Genomic DNA, 17,989 nt, shown 5'->3' with positions numbered 1-17,989 from the left:
AGTGCCTTGCAGTAGAGATAATACAGAGCTCCCTTTTTACCACCTCTAGTGACTAGCATAGATCCTTTTTGTATTTTCCACATTCCACCACCAAAAGTAGTGAAGTAACCTTTGTTGTCTAGGTGCCCAATAGAAAGCAAGCTCTTCTTGATGCCAGGTACATACCTAACATCATGAAGAATCAATTCTTGACCATTTTCTAAAGCTAGGTGTATGGTGCCCATTCCTTCAATATCACATACTTGATTGTTGCAAAGGTAGAATTTTCCAAGTTTACCTTCTGCATAAGTGGAAAAACACTTCAGAGATGGAGTTACATGAAATGAAGCACTGTTGTCAACAATCCACGATTGTGAGAAACCATCATGAGTTGACAACAAAGCATCTATCACATCTGTTTTAGTGATATACATGTCCTCCATTGCGATAGCAAGTGGATTTGAAAATGCAACCAGCAAATCAGTACCTTTATCCTATTCTATTTTCTCAGCAACAACACTAGATACCACATTTACCTTTTCTGTCTCTTTAGCGGTAGAGTTGCCATCCTTGTCATTCTTTTTGCCTTTTGTATTATCTTGCTTCTTGCTTTTTTGTTCCTTTTTAAAGTACTTGCAATCCGGTTTTTTATGCCCTTTGCGACTACATTGCTAAGAAGTTACATCTTGCTGTTTTTCCTTGCTTTTGATGCGATTTTTGTTTTTATTTGCAGTATTAGGTCTTTTTTTAGTTCTTCCTCTTACATTATAGGCTGATCCACTATTTTTCTCACTTGCCTTACGTCTAATCTTTTCATTTAGAATAGAACCATACACACCATCAAATGTCAAGTTGGGGTTATTGCTCAATGACATAACCAATGCTTCCCATGAATCGGGCAAGGTCATGAGCAAGAAGATAGCCTCAATTTAGGATCAAAAGCTAGCAAACCTGCATCCTGTAACTGACTCAAAATACTAGTGAAAGTATTCAAATGTTTTGAGGCAGGCTTAGACTCATCAAGCTTCAAGTTGACCAACTTCCACATGAGATGTATCTAATTGATAGGAGTGTATTCTCATAAGTAGCCTTGAGTTTCTCCCAAACTACATAGGTAGTATCAAGCCCCTTTATATCAACCAAGATATCATTTTGTGATGGCCATTTTAATGTAAGTAATGGCCTTTTTATTCATTTTAGCCCAATCCTCATCTGACAAAGTAACAGGCTTATGTTCTCCTAAAGCATCATTAGAATCCTTCAGAAAGAGTATACCTTGCATACGATCTTTCCAAAGATCAAAACCGTTGCCATCAAATGTATGAATCTCAAAGAGATTCTTTGTGTTAGATGTAGATGCACTGCCAACCATCTTCAACATTGATATATTTGCATTAAAGGCATCTCTCACTTCAGTGATACATCACCATAATATCCAAATGCTGTATTTACCACTGTTTTATTGCATAGTGAATATTCATTAATACATATACTAAGAGAAGCTGCCCTTTTTTGACATTTGAAGCATCCAAAGCTCTAAAAACTCCCACTCAGCAGTGTCACTATCCAGTCTCAAATCGACTCAAAATACATCGCCAATGTGAAAAGTCCCAAAATTTTTGCATTGAATTTGTTCCAATTGCATCAATACATCTTCCCAAGCATCAGGTACGGGTTAGTGTTGCAGAAATTTCTCGAATTCTGCAAAAGCCCCAAATTTCAGGGTCCAAGAATGCACAGTTTCCAGGAAATTGGCTCAAACAAGCAAAAATTTCACCTGCATGTGAAAATCCCCAAAATTTTTGAGATCCGTGCACTCAATGTCAGCGATTTATGGATCAAGAATCACTAAAACATGTGTCTGGCACCAAATCAGGGAAAAGTCCCAAATTTTGAGGAGAAAATTTGCGCAGATTTATGATCTGTGCTTGTGCGTGTGAATGCCCAGAAGGGGAGAAATAAGAAAAACTGAAAAATTTTCAAATTTGCAGGGGGACTGTTGACCTGCAAGCCATGCACGCCTCTTGGCCTTCCGCGTTGTTAGTCCCGAGCATCCTTAACCTTTCACGTGCTCTCATTGGCAGTCAGTCTGACACGCACGCCTCCAATCGTTTCTTGTTGCTGGTCCTGCGCCTCCAATCGTTTCCTATCGTTGGTCTTGGTCGCAAGTAGATTCTATTTGACCTACCGGTTGACCTACTGTTTGACACTTGAGTTGGTTGCCTGCGTGTCGCTTGGGCCGTTCGCTTGTCACAAAGCTGTCGACTGCTCAACTATTATTATTGCTTGCTCCTCAACAGCCCGTCTAGTCCATTGGTCTCAATGATGACTGCACTGTCTGAGTGATTGCTGCCTTGCACCGTGTTGCTTTGATACCAGTTTGTAGAGTAGAAGCGAAAGCACACAGAGAGAGAGAGAGAGAGAGAGAGAGAGAGAGAGAGAGAGAGAGAGAGAGAGAGCAGGCACATTAGTCGAGGTGCTCAATAGTACTAAATTGAACTAAATAGTATTGAAAAGTGAGATAGTGTGAGAGTGAGTCGACAGATAGGTGTGTGTACTAGTGTGGTACACAGAATGAAAGATTGTATTTATACTTAGGGTACGGTCAACTTACACATGCTAGGATGAGTTCACGTGTGTGAAGTAATATATACATGGGAGAGCGTAAAGAGCCTTTACACTCAACACAGCTGAGGTCAGCCCTCCCAAGCTCTGCGTTTTCAGGTTGCGCCCCTATTCTGCTGTCACCTGCTGTTTTTTAAAGTCAGATTTCCTGTGTTTTCAGCATTTAATACTTGTGCACTGTTGGGCAACATCTTCCGACTATTTACTTGTAGATTTTGGTGTTGATAGGTTTGGGTTTTTGTGCTCAGCTTGGGAATACCGCTTGTGAACTCTATTTTTGTGCAGGTTGTGTTGTTTGGTTGGCTATCTTCTTTCTCTTCATACCTTCTATCTTCTATTCTTATTCTTTCCATACGGCTCCTTTGCGCACTTCTACAAATGATAAGTTACATGGACTAAGCTTCCGTTGGAGTTTGATGGAGTGGTGAATGCTTGCGTGCGCAGACATCATCTACACTTGTGAGCCTCACATATATGTCCTTGATATTGCTTGAACATGGGGCATCTTTGTGTTTACAAGGGAGGTTTTGGTCTCATTATGGAGATTCTAGTGAGACCTTTATAGCTTCAGAGACGGGTGATAAGAAGTAGAAGTCGAAGGCGTGGCGTTATTGTTGTGGCAAGAAGGGACATTTGCGGAAGGATTGCAAGGAGCTAGGAGCCTTACAGAAGAAGGAGAAGTTGAAGCAGGATGTGGACTCCTTTGACGCGTCATCCTCTTCATGAGACTTCGACTCAGATCCTTTGGCTAAGGAGATATCGAAGGAGCAGAAGGAATCCACTTTTTCATATGGTAGGAAGGGCTTGGTGGTCCTTCCTCTATTGCTTTCTAGTCCTAGTGATATGGTCATCCCTCATAACTTTTCGGTGCCAAAGGAGTGTGAGAAGGTGGTGAGATAGGGCAGTTGAGCCTCATCTATATAGGTATGTAGGTGCATAGGTTTTAGAGAGAGTCGTCCCTTACGCATTGACCAAAGTTTGGCAAGCTAAAACCTTGGAGTTGGGATTGATATCCAAGCTCATGATGGGCTTGTATTTGATAGTGAGCAGGATTGGCTCTTGGTTTTGTGCTCACATGAGAAGACACTTTGGGAGTTTGGCCAAAGGCAGGCAATCCATGGTCACATATGCTCAAAGGCTTTTTTGATAGAACGGTCCTATATGCTATTGCGAGACATTGATGACCAACACAAAGGCAGTATCATTGTAAAAATCACCCATGATTTGAGAGATGGTGTGCCATGAGGACATGTATTTTTAAAACCTCACTGTTGCACATATAAGGTGTATTTGGGACTAGAGTAAATTTATGAGCCCAGGACTTGAGAAAATCATGGGATGTTAAAGGCAAGAGTTGCTATAAGTTGTGCCGCACATGTACTTGGTGGTATCTTGTGCTAGTTGTTGGCCTAGGTCATTTGTTTGGCCATAAGTGTTAGTTGGTGACACTAGAAAAGTGGCATTTAATGTTACTTAACGCCAATTTGATAGTCAAAGATAGCGTGGAGACACTTGGGAATGGAAGTTGCCTAGCCAATTTAATTATTGGCTTGCTAGATTATATTTCAGGGCATCGAAATAATTATGAGATAAATTTTCAGTATTTAGAGGCTGAAAAGTAATATTTAATCATGGATAATACTGGAAAAACCATTTGAGAAGGTTGCCACTTGTCAGAAATGCCCATGCAAGACTGAAAAATGTCTTTAGAGGCTGGAGAGAGGCATTTGAGTGTATTCAGCCTACAAGATAAGAGGAGGAGATGCTGCTGGTCTGATTTGCAACCATTGGAGGACCTTCTGAGGCAGCTAGGGTAGGAGAAGACCAATCAACATTAGGTGACAACATCTACAGGTTGTTGAGATAGAGCAACAACAGTAAATGACTTATTTTCTTCAGTTCTTTGCATTTACAAGCTGTTGAGATAGTGCAGTAGTAGTAAATGACAGATTTTCTTCAGTTCTTCGCAAAGAAAGTCTAAATTTTCTCTCTCCTTAGCATTCTCTCTCATCTCCCAGCCTTTCTATAGCCTTGCTCCAAAGATTACAGCATTGAGATCACCAGAGGCTGAGAAATTTCAGATTTCTCTGTTGTAAATCCTTATCTGCAGCAGAAATTAGGTCTAGAAATTGGAAGCTTCAAGACTTGGATTCAATAGGGCCGAAGGTGTTTTCAATCAAATTTAGGTGGAGGGACTGGCAAATCAATGAATTTCTGGCATTTTCCATCTTTGTCAAAGCAAGTGAAGGCCAATTGACTGCCCTAATCAAGGGGCAAATCAGATTGAAGACTTGCTGGTCATTTTGGACAGCAATGGGAATTGGAATACTGAAAGGGATTGGGAGAATCCCATTGTACATCAACTTCTTTTTCAATAAGTTAAATAAATACTGCAAGGGGCTCCAGTTTTGGGATCAATAGGGCGTCCAATGTTCAGGATTATATGGTAAAGTGTGCATTTCAGTTTTTTGAATTTGTTAATTGCTGTAAATAGTGCTTAATCAGGTTATTTACGACCCTATTTGAGGAGAAAGGTTGGTTTCAGTGTATTAACAGGATAATCAGCTCATATGTGAGTTTGTGCATGCTTGTTAGGGTTGGACACATTATCTTTATTTGAGGCATTTTTGTTGTGGTCATTTCATGTGTTTTTTGGCATTTAATGCCAATCTTTATTGCTAGCTGACAAACTGTTTCATTTGGCATATTTATTACCTAGTTATAGTGGGGCTCCTCCTTCTCTTCCTCAGTCACTCATCATCATTCATCATATGGACTTCTCGTTGGAGAGGAGAGCTGGTGTAAGTGCCCATGCAGCCAGTGACTCATTGTCGTACATGATTGTTTGGTGTTTGGTAAATGGATTCCATTTCTTGAGAACATCTTTGAGTTCTCTTTCTTTGTAGTGTTTTTGTGTTAAGCAGTTTATTTCAGCACTTGTCTATGCTTCCATTGTTGCACCATTTCTAACAGAAAAAACACAATCTTTTACTAGTTGTGTGCCTATAATTACTTGATAAAATCCTTTCCCTACAAACTTAAAATATACTAGGTTTGCTAAGTGCAAAGAAACTACCTATTGAACTTGTTCATTGCGGGAATGTTTCCCATGAAGTGAGACAATAAACTAGAAGTTGCAAAATCATAATAGCTTGTAGAGAAATACTTAATTGGGAGAGTAAGGCATATGTTTCTTCCTTTTGGAAACCATAAGAGCCTTCTTCTTGACCTTATTAACTTGTTGCATATTGGTGACCATGGCTTGTGTGCCTGTTTAGGGTCATTTGACTGTGATAATTTGTCCTTTGTGCTTTTGGAGCTGGCCCCTTGTGGATTTTCTTGCTCTTCTTCTGTCTCTTTCCCTTGATGCAAGATGAAGGATGAACCTGTACAAATTGATACGAGTGGAAGCTCAAACATGTTTCAACTTTCTTGCGAAAACATACCACTCAACTTTGAGTTTTCATTTCTCGTCCAACGCATGAGTTGAGCTATAGAAGGAACCTTGAATGGATGATGACATTGCTGAATGCTCAATATTTTGAAGTCCTTGTGTTATGATGTTATGCAACAAATGTACTAGTGGAGTGAGATCATTATGTAAAGCAGTTGTTGATTAAATTTTTTGTACATAAGATTCAGTTGTTTGCTTGTTTTGAAAAGTGATTGCTTATGCAATCTTGTGATTTGTATTTCTTGTATGACTCACCTCATTATGGTATGGAACCTTAGCCTTTTGTGGGTTGATTTTAGTATCCATGTTTCTTTGCATTTGTTTTCTTGACAATATTTCTAATCATAATCACTACTCTGATGTGTTTTTAGCATTTTTGGCCTTTTTAATGGAATATTTATGGAAGGTGGGATACTAAGTTTTTTGGTAAAATGATTTCACAGAGTTGTTTCCTTCAGAAAGACTACTTATCATATCGATATCATGTGAAACGAGCTCTTTATTTGATTACATTGTCGAGACATTTAGCAAGATGCTCTTTTGTGCAAAGGATGAAATGGAGCTTTCTACATCATGATCCTAGAAAACCAATCTTGATCATTCAATTAGGTCTGTAAGAACTTCTTACTTCTGCTTCTTGTGAAATCTATGCTTTATGGTATCTTGACTCTATGTTAGGCTTAGAGTTACATGGCTTGTATATGAAATGTTCACATTGTCAATGTTTTATCTATAAGTTTATTTTGGTCGAGGAAATGGTTTGTTTGTCAAATATCACGATAGACATTTTGGTTTGTAAGTGCTTCCAAGGCCCCTAATATTGCTTGAATTCTTAATCAATGTAGTTACTAGCATTGGAATTCATGGAATGTGCTTGGTCTTTATGTCAAATACCTATGCTTTTGTGTAGCACAACAATCTGCATTGGGTGGAAAGCTATTGCAGTACATATGAATATGCAAATATCTAAATAGTTTTCATGAGTGCAGCCATAAAAACTTAAATTGTTGAGAAGATTGTATCAAGAAACTGTTGGAGATCGGTTGGTGTAGGGATATTTTGAGTAAAAGTGTTATTGCCAAAGATAGTCGCTTATAATGGATCCAAGTTATGAAGGCTCTAGAGAGTGCAAAGGATGTAGAAGTACATCTACGAAAATGATCCAGCAGAAACTCTCAATCTCATAGGATGGGAATAACAAATTGCTGAAAGCCATAAGAAGGCAAACGTAATTTGAGAGATAGGGATAGCTGATATGCAAGCTCTTCCATATGTGTAGTGGAAGTGTGTTTTCCTTGTGTAAACACACCTTAAGGATGCAGTACTATAGTAACTCAAGGTTGTGCTTTTATGATATCATTCTCACATTAGTGGATGTGATTGTTAGCATATTAGGCACATTGTTATTGTATGAGTAGGCGATTTTTGTCAGAAGTAGTGCAACGATGGAAGTGTAGAAGGGTGTTATGATATACCAAACACGAGATAGTTGCATACAACAACGAGTCATTGGTTGCATGTGCACTGGCACTAGTTTCCATTCTCCAAGAGGGCATGCACTAGAATTTGTAGAAGTTGAAGGACAAGATTGTGGAGGAGCGAGCTGAATAGATAGGCCAAAAACATGCGATACCGGCGATCATGTTGGCCAACAATAAATGGCTAAATCACCATAAAAATGACCAATTAAAAATACCAAGAAAACATAACAATGCCTAATCCATTGAAACCCATACCCAAACTCCTCACAGGTTGACAAAATTGCTAATATCTTCTCTTAGATTATGGGTGATTTGATGCAATACAATGATACAATGAGAATGGCCTATCATAGTCCATACAACAAAGACCACTTGAATAGGGCCATGGATGCCCAAATAGTGGGTGATCAAGCCACCACCAATGTGTCTTGGAGAGAATCTAAAGTTGATGCCAATTGTACCAAAACTTGAAAATGGAGAAGAACCATAATAGCTCTTTGTGTTTGTCAACAATGCCTCGCAATAGTATACATGACCATCCTATCAAAAATGCCTTTGAGCATGCTCCCTGTCAAACCATCATGAACTTGGATATCAATTCTAGCTCTAGGATCTCAAAACCTTTGAGATTTCATTAGATAAGTCAAGGAAGTACCTCTTTGCAACTTGTGCATTGGTATATCTGTATAGATGCAGCTCAACCATGCCTCACTACCCTCTCATGCTTCCTCTCTAGCACAGGAGAGTCATGATTGATGATTGCATTACTTGTAATAGAAAGTAGCCCCCCCTTCCCCCCCACCCCCCACCCCCTTCCCTTGAATTTTAAGAATATGATCTCTTCCGTGCCTTGGCCTTGGTTAGAGGATTGGAGTTAGAGGAGAAGGATGACTTGGATGAGCAGTTTGTATCATACTTATTCTTCTTCTTCTTCTTTCTAGAAGTCGTTGACTCTTTGCAATGCTTGTGCAAATGTCCCTTCTTACGACAGTGATAACTCTAAACCTTCGACTTCTTCATGTCACTCCTCTCCAAAGCTGCAAATACCTCATTGGTGCCACCATATCGAGATGGAAGCCTCTCTTGTAACCACAAAGATACCTCATGCTCCAACAACATGGAGGACATGTGTGTAAAGATTACTATTGTCGAGGATGTTTGGGCTCACAAAGCGTTGGCTGCTCCATCAAACTTCGGAGGGAGCTTGTAGAGCATAGTCTCCACAAGATGAGCCTTTGGAAGGGTGGACTGGATGTTACAAAGCTAATTTTGTACTTGTGTAACACAAACCAAGAATGTTTGGATAGTATCCTTTGGTTGAAACTTCATATGTTGGAGCTGTCCATAGAGGGTAATTGCACGGGTGGTTGAGGGAGCCTTGTACAACCTTTGAAGCTTTTGCCCATATTGCTAAAGTTATCTTGTAGGAGGTGATTGTTGGTAAAATCTCTTTAGAGATACATTGGAGAAGAGCAAAATATGCATGTGCATCATAGGAATCCCATGTAAGCACAACTTCCTCATAGTTATCTTGGTCCCAATTATTGGGAAGAGGAGGGGGATATTGAGGATGCTCAATAGGTCTTGAAACAACATACTACAATCGCTTCTACATAAGCCATGCTTTCATAACAGCACTCCAAGTTAAGTAATTAGGGCCGTGCAATTTGTCATCACTAGAACATCAGGGAGGAGTTGTTCGGAGAGGATAAAGAATGTAGAGAGAGAGTACAGCCAAGCACAGATAGACTGCACAAAAAGTATGAGTTCAAACACATTGGCAATGGAAGCTGATCATAAAATGTCTGCAAAGTGTGGGTGAATTGAAATGACAACAGCCATCAACCATGGACAGAGGCTGAAAACACACGTGCCCAGCCTATGCGAGCACAAAATGCTGCAGAGCAAGGAGTAGACAGATAAGGATTAAATGCAATTGCTAGAATAAAATAATGCAGGAAATCAGAAAATGTAGGCAGCGACATGAAAATGTAGAGAAGTGAAGGCTGAAAAGTCCTAGAAACTGGTCGCCCAAGCTGCGGCAGATGGATGAAAGGAGATTGGCACTAGAAAACTGTGAGGGCAGATTGTCCATAGTGGAAAACGGCACCCAGTGCATGAACACAAATGTATGATACCATGTAAGAAGTGGGTGCAACGAGAGAAGCGTAGAAGATTGCTGTAATAGATTGCACAACATGAGAGAACAGAGAAAGCATAAGAAAACAAAAGAACATTACAAAGGGAGAACTCAGAGATATGCTTGGGAAATGGAATCCATATACCAAGCACAAGGCAATTGTGTACAACAGTGAGTCACTAGCTACATGGGCATTGACACTAGCTCCCTCTCTCCAACAAGGCATGCATTGGAATTTGCAGATGATGAATGACAAGAATTTGAAGGGAGCCGAATAAATGGGCCAAAAGCATGCCACATAGGCGATCAGACCGGCTACGCAATAAATGCCTAAATCACCATAAAAATGACCAATACAAATACCTAGAAAACACTACAATACCCAATCCACTAAAACATATGCCTAGACTCACTTGTGAGTTGACAAAATGACTAATGGTTGTCAGTCTATTGGTTAGGATAGTTGATATGCAAGCTCTTCCATATCTGTAGTGGAAGGGTGTTTTCCTTGTATAATCACCCCTTAAGGATGCAGTGCTAATGCTATCATTCTCACATTAGTGGATGTGATTGTTAGTATAGTACGTATAATGGGTTGTGTGGGCATTATATTGATGTAGCATTAGGCACATTACTACTATATTATGATCAGGTCATTTTCAGCTAGATCAATCTATATTTCTAACCCTTTTAGTTACTGGCCAACGTGATTATCGTGTGGCTCCATTTTAGGCTCCATCTCCCCTATGTACTCTGTGGCAGCATTACTTGTGTCAGAAGTGGTGGAACAATGGAAGCATAGACAATTGCTGAAATAAATTGCTGAACACAAGACATAAGAGAAAGAAAACAAAAGAACACTGCAAAAGAAAAGCTCACATGTGTAGAGGAGGTTGCGCTCGTAGGGCATCAGCCACTCCATCAAACTCTCAGGGAAGCTTGTAGAGTATCGTTTCCATGAGATGTGTCTTTGGAAGGACAGGCTGCACTGTTGAAGTTGGTACTGTACTTGTGTAAAACGGAGCAAAATTGAGTGAATGGTATCCTTTGGCTGAAACTTCATCTGTTGAAGCTGTCCATAAAGGGTCACAACATGGGCGGGGAAGGTGCCTCGCACAACATTTGAAGCTCCGACCATATTTTTGGTGATGTCTTGTAGGAGGTAACCGCCGGTAGATCTTCTTTAGAAATATATAGAAGCAGTGTAGAATATGCATATGCATTGTCCAAATCCCATGTAAGCATAGCTTTCTCATGGTTGTCCTCATCAAAATCTTTGGGAAGAGGAAAAGGGTGTTGAGGCCGAGGACCAGCTCCACATACAATGTAACAAATCCGCTTTTGCACAAACTAGGATTTCATCACAATACTCCGTGTAAGATAGTTAGGTCCACATAACTAATCATTTGTAGAAGTGCTCGAAGGAGCAATCTGGAGAGGAGAATATAAAAAATGAATGGTATATATAGAGAGAATACAGCGAAACCAATAGCAAAGACTTCACAAAATGAGAGTCCACATGTTGTGTAATAAAAAATTCTGATCAGAAAAGAAGGCCAATTGCTGCAAAATGAAGAAGAACCAGTCATAAAGTGCAAGAAACAGCCAAAACAGTCTATGCAAACAACGGACTAGCCAATTTAGGGGTAGAAAATGAAAAATGTAGGTTGATGGAGCATTTAATGCAGCAAATTAATGATGGCAGATTGGAATCTAGGCGCAGGCTGAAAACGCAAGTTGCTGGTTTGCAAAACACAGGCTTGAGCAGTACGGGAAAGAAAGACATGTAATCAGCAAAAAAATCATAGCAGGAACCTAAATTCTGCAATCTAATACCATGTCAGAAGTGGTGCATAGACAAGTGCTGAAATAAACTGTCGAACACAAGATAGAAGAGAAAGAAAACAAAAGAACACTGCAAAAGAAGAGAACTTAGAGATGTGCTCAGGAAATGGAATCCACATACCAAACTCTAGAATTATGTGTTCAGTAGTGAGTCTTTGGCTCCAAGGCATTGGCATCAGCTCCCTCTCTCCATAGAACTTGTAGGTGATGATGTAATTGAGTGAGGAGGGAGCCGGGTGTATAAAGAATAAAATAATACCGAAATAGGGGTAGATCGGCCAGCATAAAATGCCCTAAATAAGCATCATAATAACCATAATAGAATGGCTAAATAAGGTAGCCATGCCCAGCATAGGTCAGCTCACACATGAGCTGTCATGCACTGGAATTTGTAGATGATGAATGACAAGGCTTGCGAGGAGGGAGCCGAATAAATGGGCCAAAAACATGCCATATAAGTGATCAGGTTGGCCAGCAATAAATGCCTAAATCACCATGAAAATGACCAATACAAAATACCGAAAAAACACACAATGCCCAACCCACTAAAACACATGCCCAGACTCATTCCTGAGCTGACAAAACTACTAACGATTGTCAGCCTACTGGTTAGGATAGCTGATATGCAAGCTCTTCCATATCTGCAGTGGAAAGGTGTTTCCCTTGTGATCACCCCTTAAGGATGCAGTGCTAATGCTTTCATTCTCACATTAGTGGATGTGACTGTTAGTATAGTAGGTATCATGGGTTATGTGGGCATTATATTGATGTAGCATTAGGCTTATTACTACTGTATGACCAGGTCATTTTCAGCCTGACCAACCTGTATTTCTGGCCCTTTTAGTTACTGGCCAATGCAATTATCATGTAGCTCCATTTCAGGCTTCATCTCCTCTATGTACTTAGTGGCGGCATTAGTTTTACCTTGTAGCAGGTGTATAAAGAAGGATTTTCTTAGAAAGCTTGAAAGCTTGATAGCCTCAAACTATAGTGCATTACTTTTACCTTGTAGCTGGTTTTAGTGCTTGCTTGTCTAGTCCAGATTTTGGTAGAGACTCTACTTCTTTGTAAAACTTAGAATCTAAACCTTAATGCTTTCTTGCTGTTTTGCATGCAGGTGAGGATTATGGGATCGGCAGCTTTGATATATGTGTAATTCCAATCATTCAGATGGAGGTTTTTGAAACACCAAAACTAGCTATTTCACGCGATAATGTCAAATCTGTGTCATCAGGTGGATGCTATTGTCTGTGACTTTTTGGCTGTTTTTTTAGAAGTCACTTTATTGTCTTGACATGTGATATTATTTCGCCAGGACAGAACTGGGCTATCAAGCTGCACCATACTACAATTCTAGCATTTTAGAAGACATGCATATGCTTGCACATTTTTCATACCTGAAGACTGCATTCACGGAATCTCAAAACTTTCGAGACACAGTATTATTGTTAAAGGTAGGCTTTTTATTTGTTGAAGCTCATGATTAGTAACAGAGGTTTGGAGTTGTTTGAACAACTGTGTTGAACAATATTCCTGTGCATGATGCAGGTGTGGATGTGGCAAAGAGGTTTCACATCCTGTCCAGATAGTTTGAATAATTTTCTTGTGTCAATGCTGGTAGCACATTTAGTGACAGTGAGAGAACGAAGAATTACAAACGACATGAGTGCTTTTCAAGCATTTAGATTATGCATCGAGGCTTTAGGTATGACTGTTTCTTGGAACCTAATTTTGGAATCTAATTCTGTCAGAAGATGTTCAATTATTGGACTTGAACTGATGTCTTATGCCCAAGACTATCTACTTCAATTAATTGAATTTAACCTTTCATTTAAAGGCTCCCCTTGTTCTTTTTTCTCCCTTGTAAAACACAATTCAATTAAAACTGTTTGATTGAATATGAATAAGAATGTTTCACCAATTCTTCCAAGATATATAACCTTGTCTCCAATGATAACAAGAAGATATGACAAAGGAAGCAACTAAGCGTCATAAAAAGTATTGATGAATTTTTGCGTTTTTCTTTTGATTTACAAGATGGAAACCTAAAAGAAGTACATAGAAATGTTTAATTTAAAAGGATTTTTTGATTGTTTCTTTAAATTCTTAAGAAATAGGGCTTTAATTTGATAAATCAACAGAGAAAAAGATTTGGATTGAAGGGATTAGGGTCATATTGGACTATTTCAAAGATGAATGAACATATTCCTTTGCGGAGATAGGATTTGAACCCTTGACCTCAAGATTATGAGCCGTGTAAGCTACCAAGCTGCTCTACCCCGCATGGCTAACTCCCTTTTCAATGTCATTATTATACATTTTTTTCAATAATTACATTGAACATTAGTAATTCCTTAGTCAAATACTAAATAGAGAAGGGGACTAATGGCTTGTTGAATCACCTCAACGATTTCCTGTGTATGAAGTATAAAGAGGGATTACCCTTTAATCACCAACTTACTTTTTTAAAACTAGGTAATAAACAAGCATGTGCCATTTCATGCAATACGTGCTTGGATAAACCAAAATATCGATAATTCGATCTAGGTCGTCTGGTTAGCGAGCATCGATTACATAAGTGAGTGGAAATGCTGCTGCACGGAAAGGACCGGAACATTTGTAGAATCTCCAACTTCTTTTGTATCAATAAACTCTTTTTCATCTCTTGTTTCATGAATTGACGAACACAATCATACTTCTTTACTGATTTCTCTTTCCTTTTCTCTTTTTCAATAAGACTCTTTTTTGTGACGACTAATGAATAAAAAATATTGAAATAAAATTTTGGATTGAACCAACTATATTCATAATTTTCCCTTCTATCCTACCTTTTTTTTTTCCTCAAGAATAAGTTCAAGTCGTGAACAAGACGGGTTGAGCTTACCCTTGGATTCTTTCAAAACAAAGATAAGCTCAATGCAAGGGCATAATAGCGAATATACATAAATGGAAACACTCTATCTTTTTTTTTTTGATATTTAACCAAATTTACTATATGTAAACGCAATGAGGAATGCGGTGTAGGTGAATAGGTACCCTACAAAGAAATATGCCAATCCCATTAATGTTGCTTGAAGGATTGAAAGAGCTACTGGTTTATCTTTCTATTGTATCAAATTAGCTAGGGTGTATGCTCATGGGCCCAAGCTAGAGTTTCAATAAATTCCTACTAGTAGCCTCGCCAAGATATGAGGAACATGAATCCACTAGCCCAAATGAGATGACAAAAAATAAACATTCATGCCCAAATGGAAAAACTGTTCATGTTGAAGGTGTTGTAACCATAAATAAGTTGTGACGAATTTAGCTATAAATAATCTCTCAACCAACCCATTAAATATGTAGAGGATTCATTAAATTGAGCAATGTCTCCTTGCTATAGAGTGATATGCTTCCAGTGCCAATAGAAGGTAACCCACCCAATGGTGTTTAGCATCTAGAAAACGGCTAAGTAGAAAGCATCCTAGGCTGATATATCATAGGTACCTCCCCTACCTGGCCCGTTATAGGGAAAACTATAACCAAACTCTTTCTTATCTGGCATGAGTTTGGAACCACACACATCTAAATCACCTTTCATTGGAATCAACGTGGTTGTGTGTAGATCCAAAGCAATAGCGTGGTGAACTGAAAAATCTCCGGGTCTAATACTTAAAAATAATGAGTTACTATTTTTATTAATAGCATCTAACTAACCAAGTAACCATAAGCTCTGACAAACTTTTAATGCTGGGTTGTTTGTTGAGGATAGAAGTACGTCAAAACCATATGGGATTTTGCCTTGAGTGGATTGTATCCATTGTGGAAAAAAGGGCTCAATAAGAATCTATTTTTTTGGAGTTCCAAAGGCTAGCATGACATCATTATGCACGTAAAGACCTACATGTTCAAAACTTGCAGGCTGCAGTAAATGAGATTGCTTTATGCAGACTCCAGAGGCCACCTAGAATAGGAAGGACATCTCATGTGCATCTTGGTTTGATGATGTGTAAAAAATGTCCCATTTGTATATATATTGTTGTGCTTGTAGGTAGCTTGGGATGCAGGTGATGCATCGATTCATTGTGACTTCTAACTTACGATTATTATTCACAACATCTGAGTGTAAGGGTGGAAAGGTCTTTGCTTATCTATATTCGCATTCGTAATAATAGTGATGTTTTAATAATGTTAACCACACTTTTCACAAGGACCAAATATGTAGGCTATGTGATTGTTTGAAACTTAACATGATAAAAGGTTGGTGAAAGGGTGATTATGCAATATAGCTTTCTTGAAAGGTTGAAAGCCAGCTTTATTTGGAGTTGCTTTCCACATTGGGAAAGGATCTACATTTTGTGGAAGGCTTTCCAACAATTATTGGCCATTGATGGTTTGTCCTGAGTAACCATGGTCCAAATGAAAGCTTGTGATCGTACACACATCCACCTTTCTATAGCTCAAAAACGTGTGAGAGTACCAAAAGAATTCTTCTTTGGAGTATGGGCTTAGATTTTGAGAACACACATCTCAAAAGCACATGCATGAATGATTTAGACAATGCATAGATTGACATTGTTGTATTTATGATGTCCTTTGTAGAGCCTTACAGGGCCTTTTTGTATTTCACATTTACTGTGGGGATTCTTTCTGAGGTCTTATTAATAGTATTTCTTTTCTTTTGAAAGAAAAATGATTACACAGATGATTTTCTGCTTTTACTTTGTGGGAATTGTAGAGGCACCTCACAGCAGCAAGTGCAAAATGTTGCAATCCTAAGAAAGCATTTTGTGAAATTGGTGAATTATGCATTTGTTGACTAGATTTGTTAGACAGGATTATGTCTTTTGATCAATTGTAGCCTTGGAAAATTCAGAAGGTTACCAATTTCTACTTGGACGAATGTTTTCGTCACGTTGTCATGTTTTGAAGCATGATGTGTGGGGCAATGTCTCGATGAAAAGAGATTGCGATTTGATAATGACAAGCTATATATCTATCGAGAATCTCAAATCACCTCAAGTTTTCGTAGGACAACTAGCTTGGAGAGTTCTATAAAAGGAAATCATGGGCATTGTGGGCTTTGCTCATAGCTACTGCGTCAATTGAGGCATGTCATGAGAGGCCAAAGTGATCATAGAGAGTAGTGATGTTGAGAGCAACCAGATAGTGAGAGAGTGGGTGAGATAGAGAGAGGAAGAGAGGAAGAATTGTGTTAATAGGAGAACAAGGTTTTAGAGGAAGAGTTGTTTTAATAGAGCCAAACTATTCACCCTCAAGCATGGGAGCTAGCAACATATCCGTCCAAAGAGCAAGTGTCCCATACTACCAGCCCAAACTGTCCTAGTATATGGATGCATCGGTCTATAAATTGTAACATTGGGATGAGTGATGTAGTGCTCATGAATGCTTTGCTTGGCTAGGTAAAAGAAAAACATGCTACACAGTACATGGTTTTCACTTGGAAGGATACTTACTTGGAAGTTTTCATAGGCACCAAGGGCTCAACATATACCTAGTGTAAATGTGAAGAAGTAATGTAACAGGTGCATGCTTATGCAATAATGTGCCACTAGAACAGTGTCCTCATAGAGGAAGGAAGGAATACTAATGTGGAGGACGAGAAAACAATCACAAAACTTATATGTACCATATGCAAAAGCAACCTTCCCTTAGATCATGGATCTTGACATCAAAGGTAGAGGAGCAAGTGATGTTGGTCTTGTGGTATCGAGGACTTGATAAAATGAAAAAGCCTAATGTAGCATTATGATAGAGAGGGTTAACCTGTTGCACTTGAGTGTTGACTAGAATGCGAACTCGGAGTGAGCAGAGATAGAGTAGAGAGCTTAGAGAATCGTGCAAGAGTGTACCAGTGTGTTGTACAGTACACAAATAATAAAAATGTATTTATATGTTAGGGTACAAGTAAACGGTGTGTTCACACTCGTAAGTTTGTACATGCGGGAGTTTACACCCGAAGGGGCTTTACACCCAACAACCTCCCACTTAAAGGCCTAAAGTGGTGCTTGTAAACTATCCAACTCCCACTAGTCGAATGCAATGCTCGTACTGAGCCTTTGCAAGACTTTTATTGAGAATATTTGCAGGGTTATCTTGGGTTTTGACCTTAGTCAATGTGACAAGGCCATCATCCAAGACCTGCCGAATGAAATGGTACCGAACATCTATGTGTTTGGTACGGGCATGAAACATGGTATTTTTAGCCAGACATACTGCACTTTGGCTATCACAACCAATCATTGGAGTACGGGAAGAAAGGCCAAAATCCTTGACCAAATGGCCAACCCAAATAGCTTCCTTAGAAGCTTCTATGGCTGAAATATATTTAGCCTCTGTAGTACTCAGTGCTACAATTTTCTGCAACCTTGAACACCAAGAAATAGCTCCACCAACCAAAGTAAAGACATACCCACTGGTAGACTTTCTAGTGTCAAGATCTCCTGCCATGTTCGAATCACAAAA

At 39.1% G+C, this 17,989-nt stretch overlaps 1 protein-coding gene across 3 annotated transcripts in view; it reads left to right on the top strand.

Annotated features, from left to right (window-relative positions):
- LOC148022150 (nucleolar protein) overlaps positions 1–17,989 on the top strand; it is a 106,740-nt gene that overhangs the window by 33,452 nt on the left and 55,299 nt on the right. Inside the window, exons 1-5 of one of the 3 annotated variants that reach the window (XM_087697791.1) lie at positions 5,324–5,405; positions 6,502–6,667; positions 12,642–12,758; positions 12,845–12,978; positions 13,073–13,229. In XM_087697791.1, the coding sequence (XP_087553917.1) occupies positions 5,376–5,405; positions 6,502–6,667; positions 12,642–12,758; positions 12,845–12,978; positions 13,073–13,229 (604 nt within the window). In that variant the 5' untranslated portion in view covers positions 5,324–5,375. Of the gene's footprint in view, positions 1–5,323; positions 5,406–6,501; positions 6,668–12,641; positions 12,759–12,839; positions 12,979–13,072; positions 13,230–17,989 lie in introns of those variants that run through there. The other 2 variants (XM_087697790.1, XM_087697792.1) reach the window with 2 other exon arrangements.

Source organism: Lygodium microphyllum, chromosome 17, assembly GCF_053477565.2.
Source record: "Lygodium microphyllum isolate KBCC chromosome 17, Lygodium_microphyllum_v1.1.10, whole genome shotgun sequence".
Taxonomy (NCBI): domain Eukaryota; kingdom Viridiplantae; phylum Streptophyta; class Polypodiopsida; order Schizaeales; family Lygodiaceae; genus Lygodium; species Lygodium microphyllum.
This window is presented reverse-complemented; position numbering and strand designations above follow the sequence as displayed.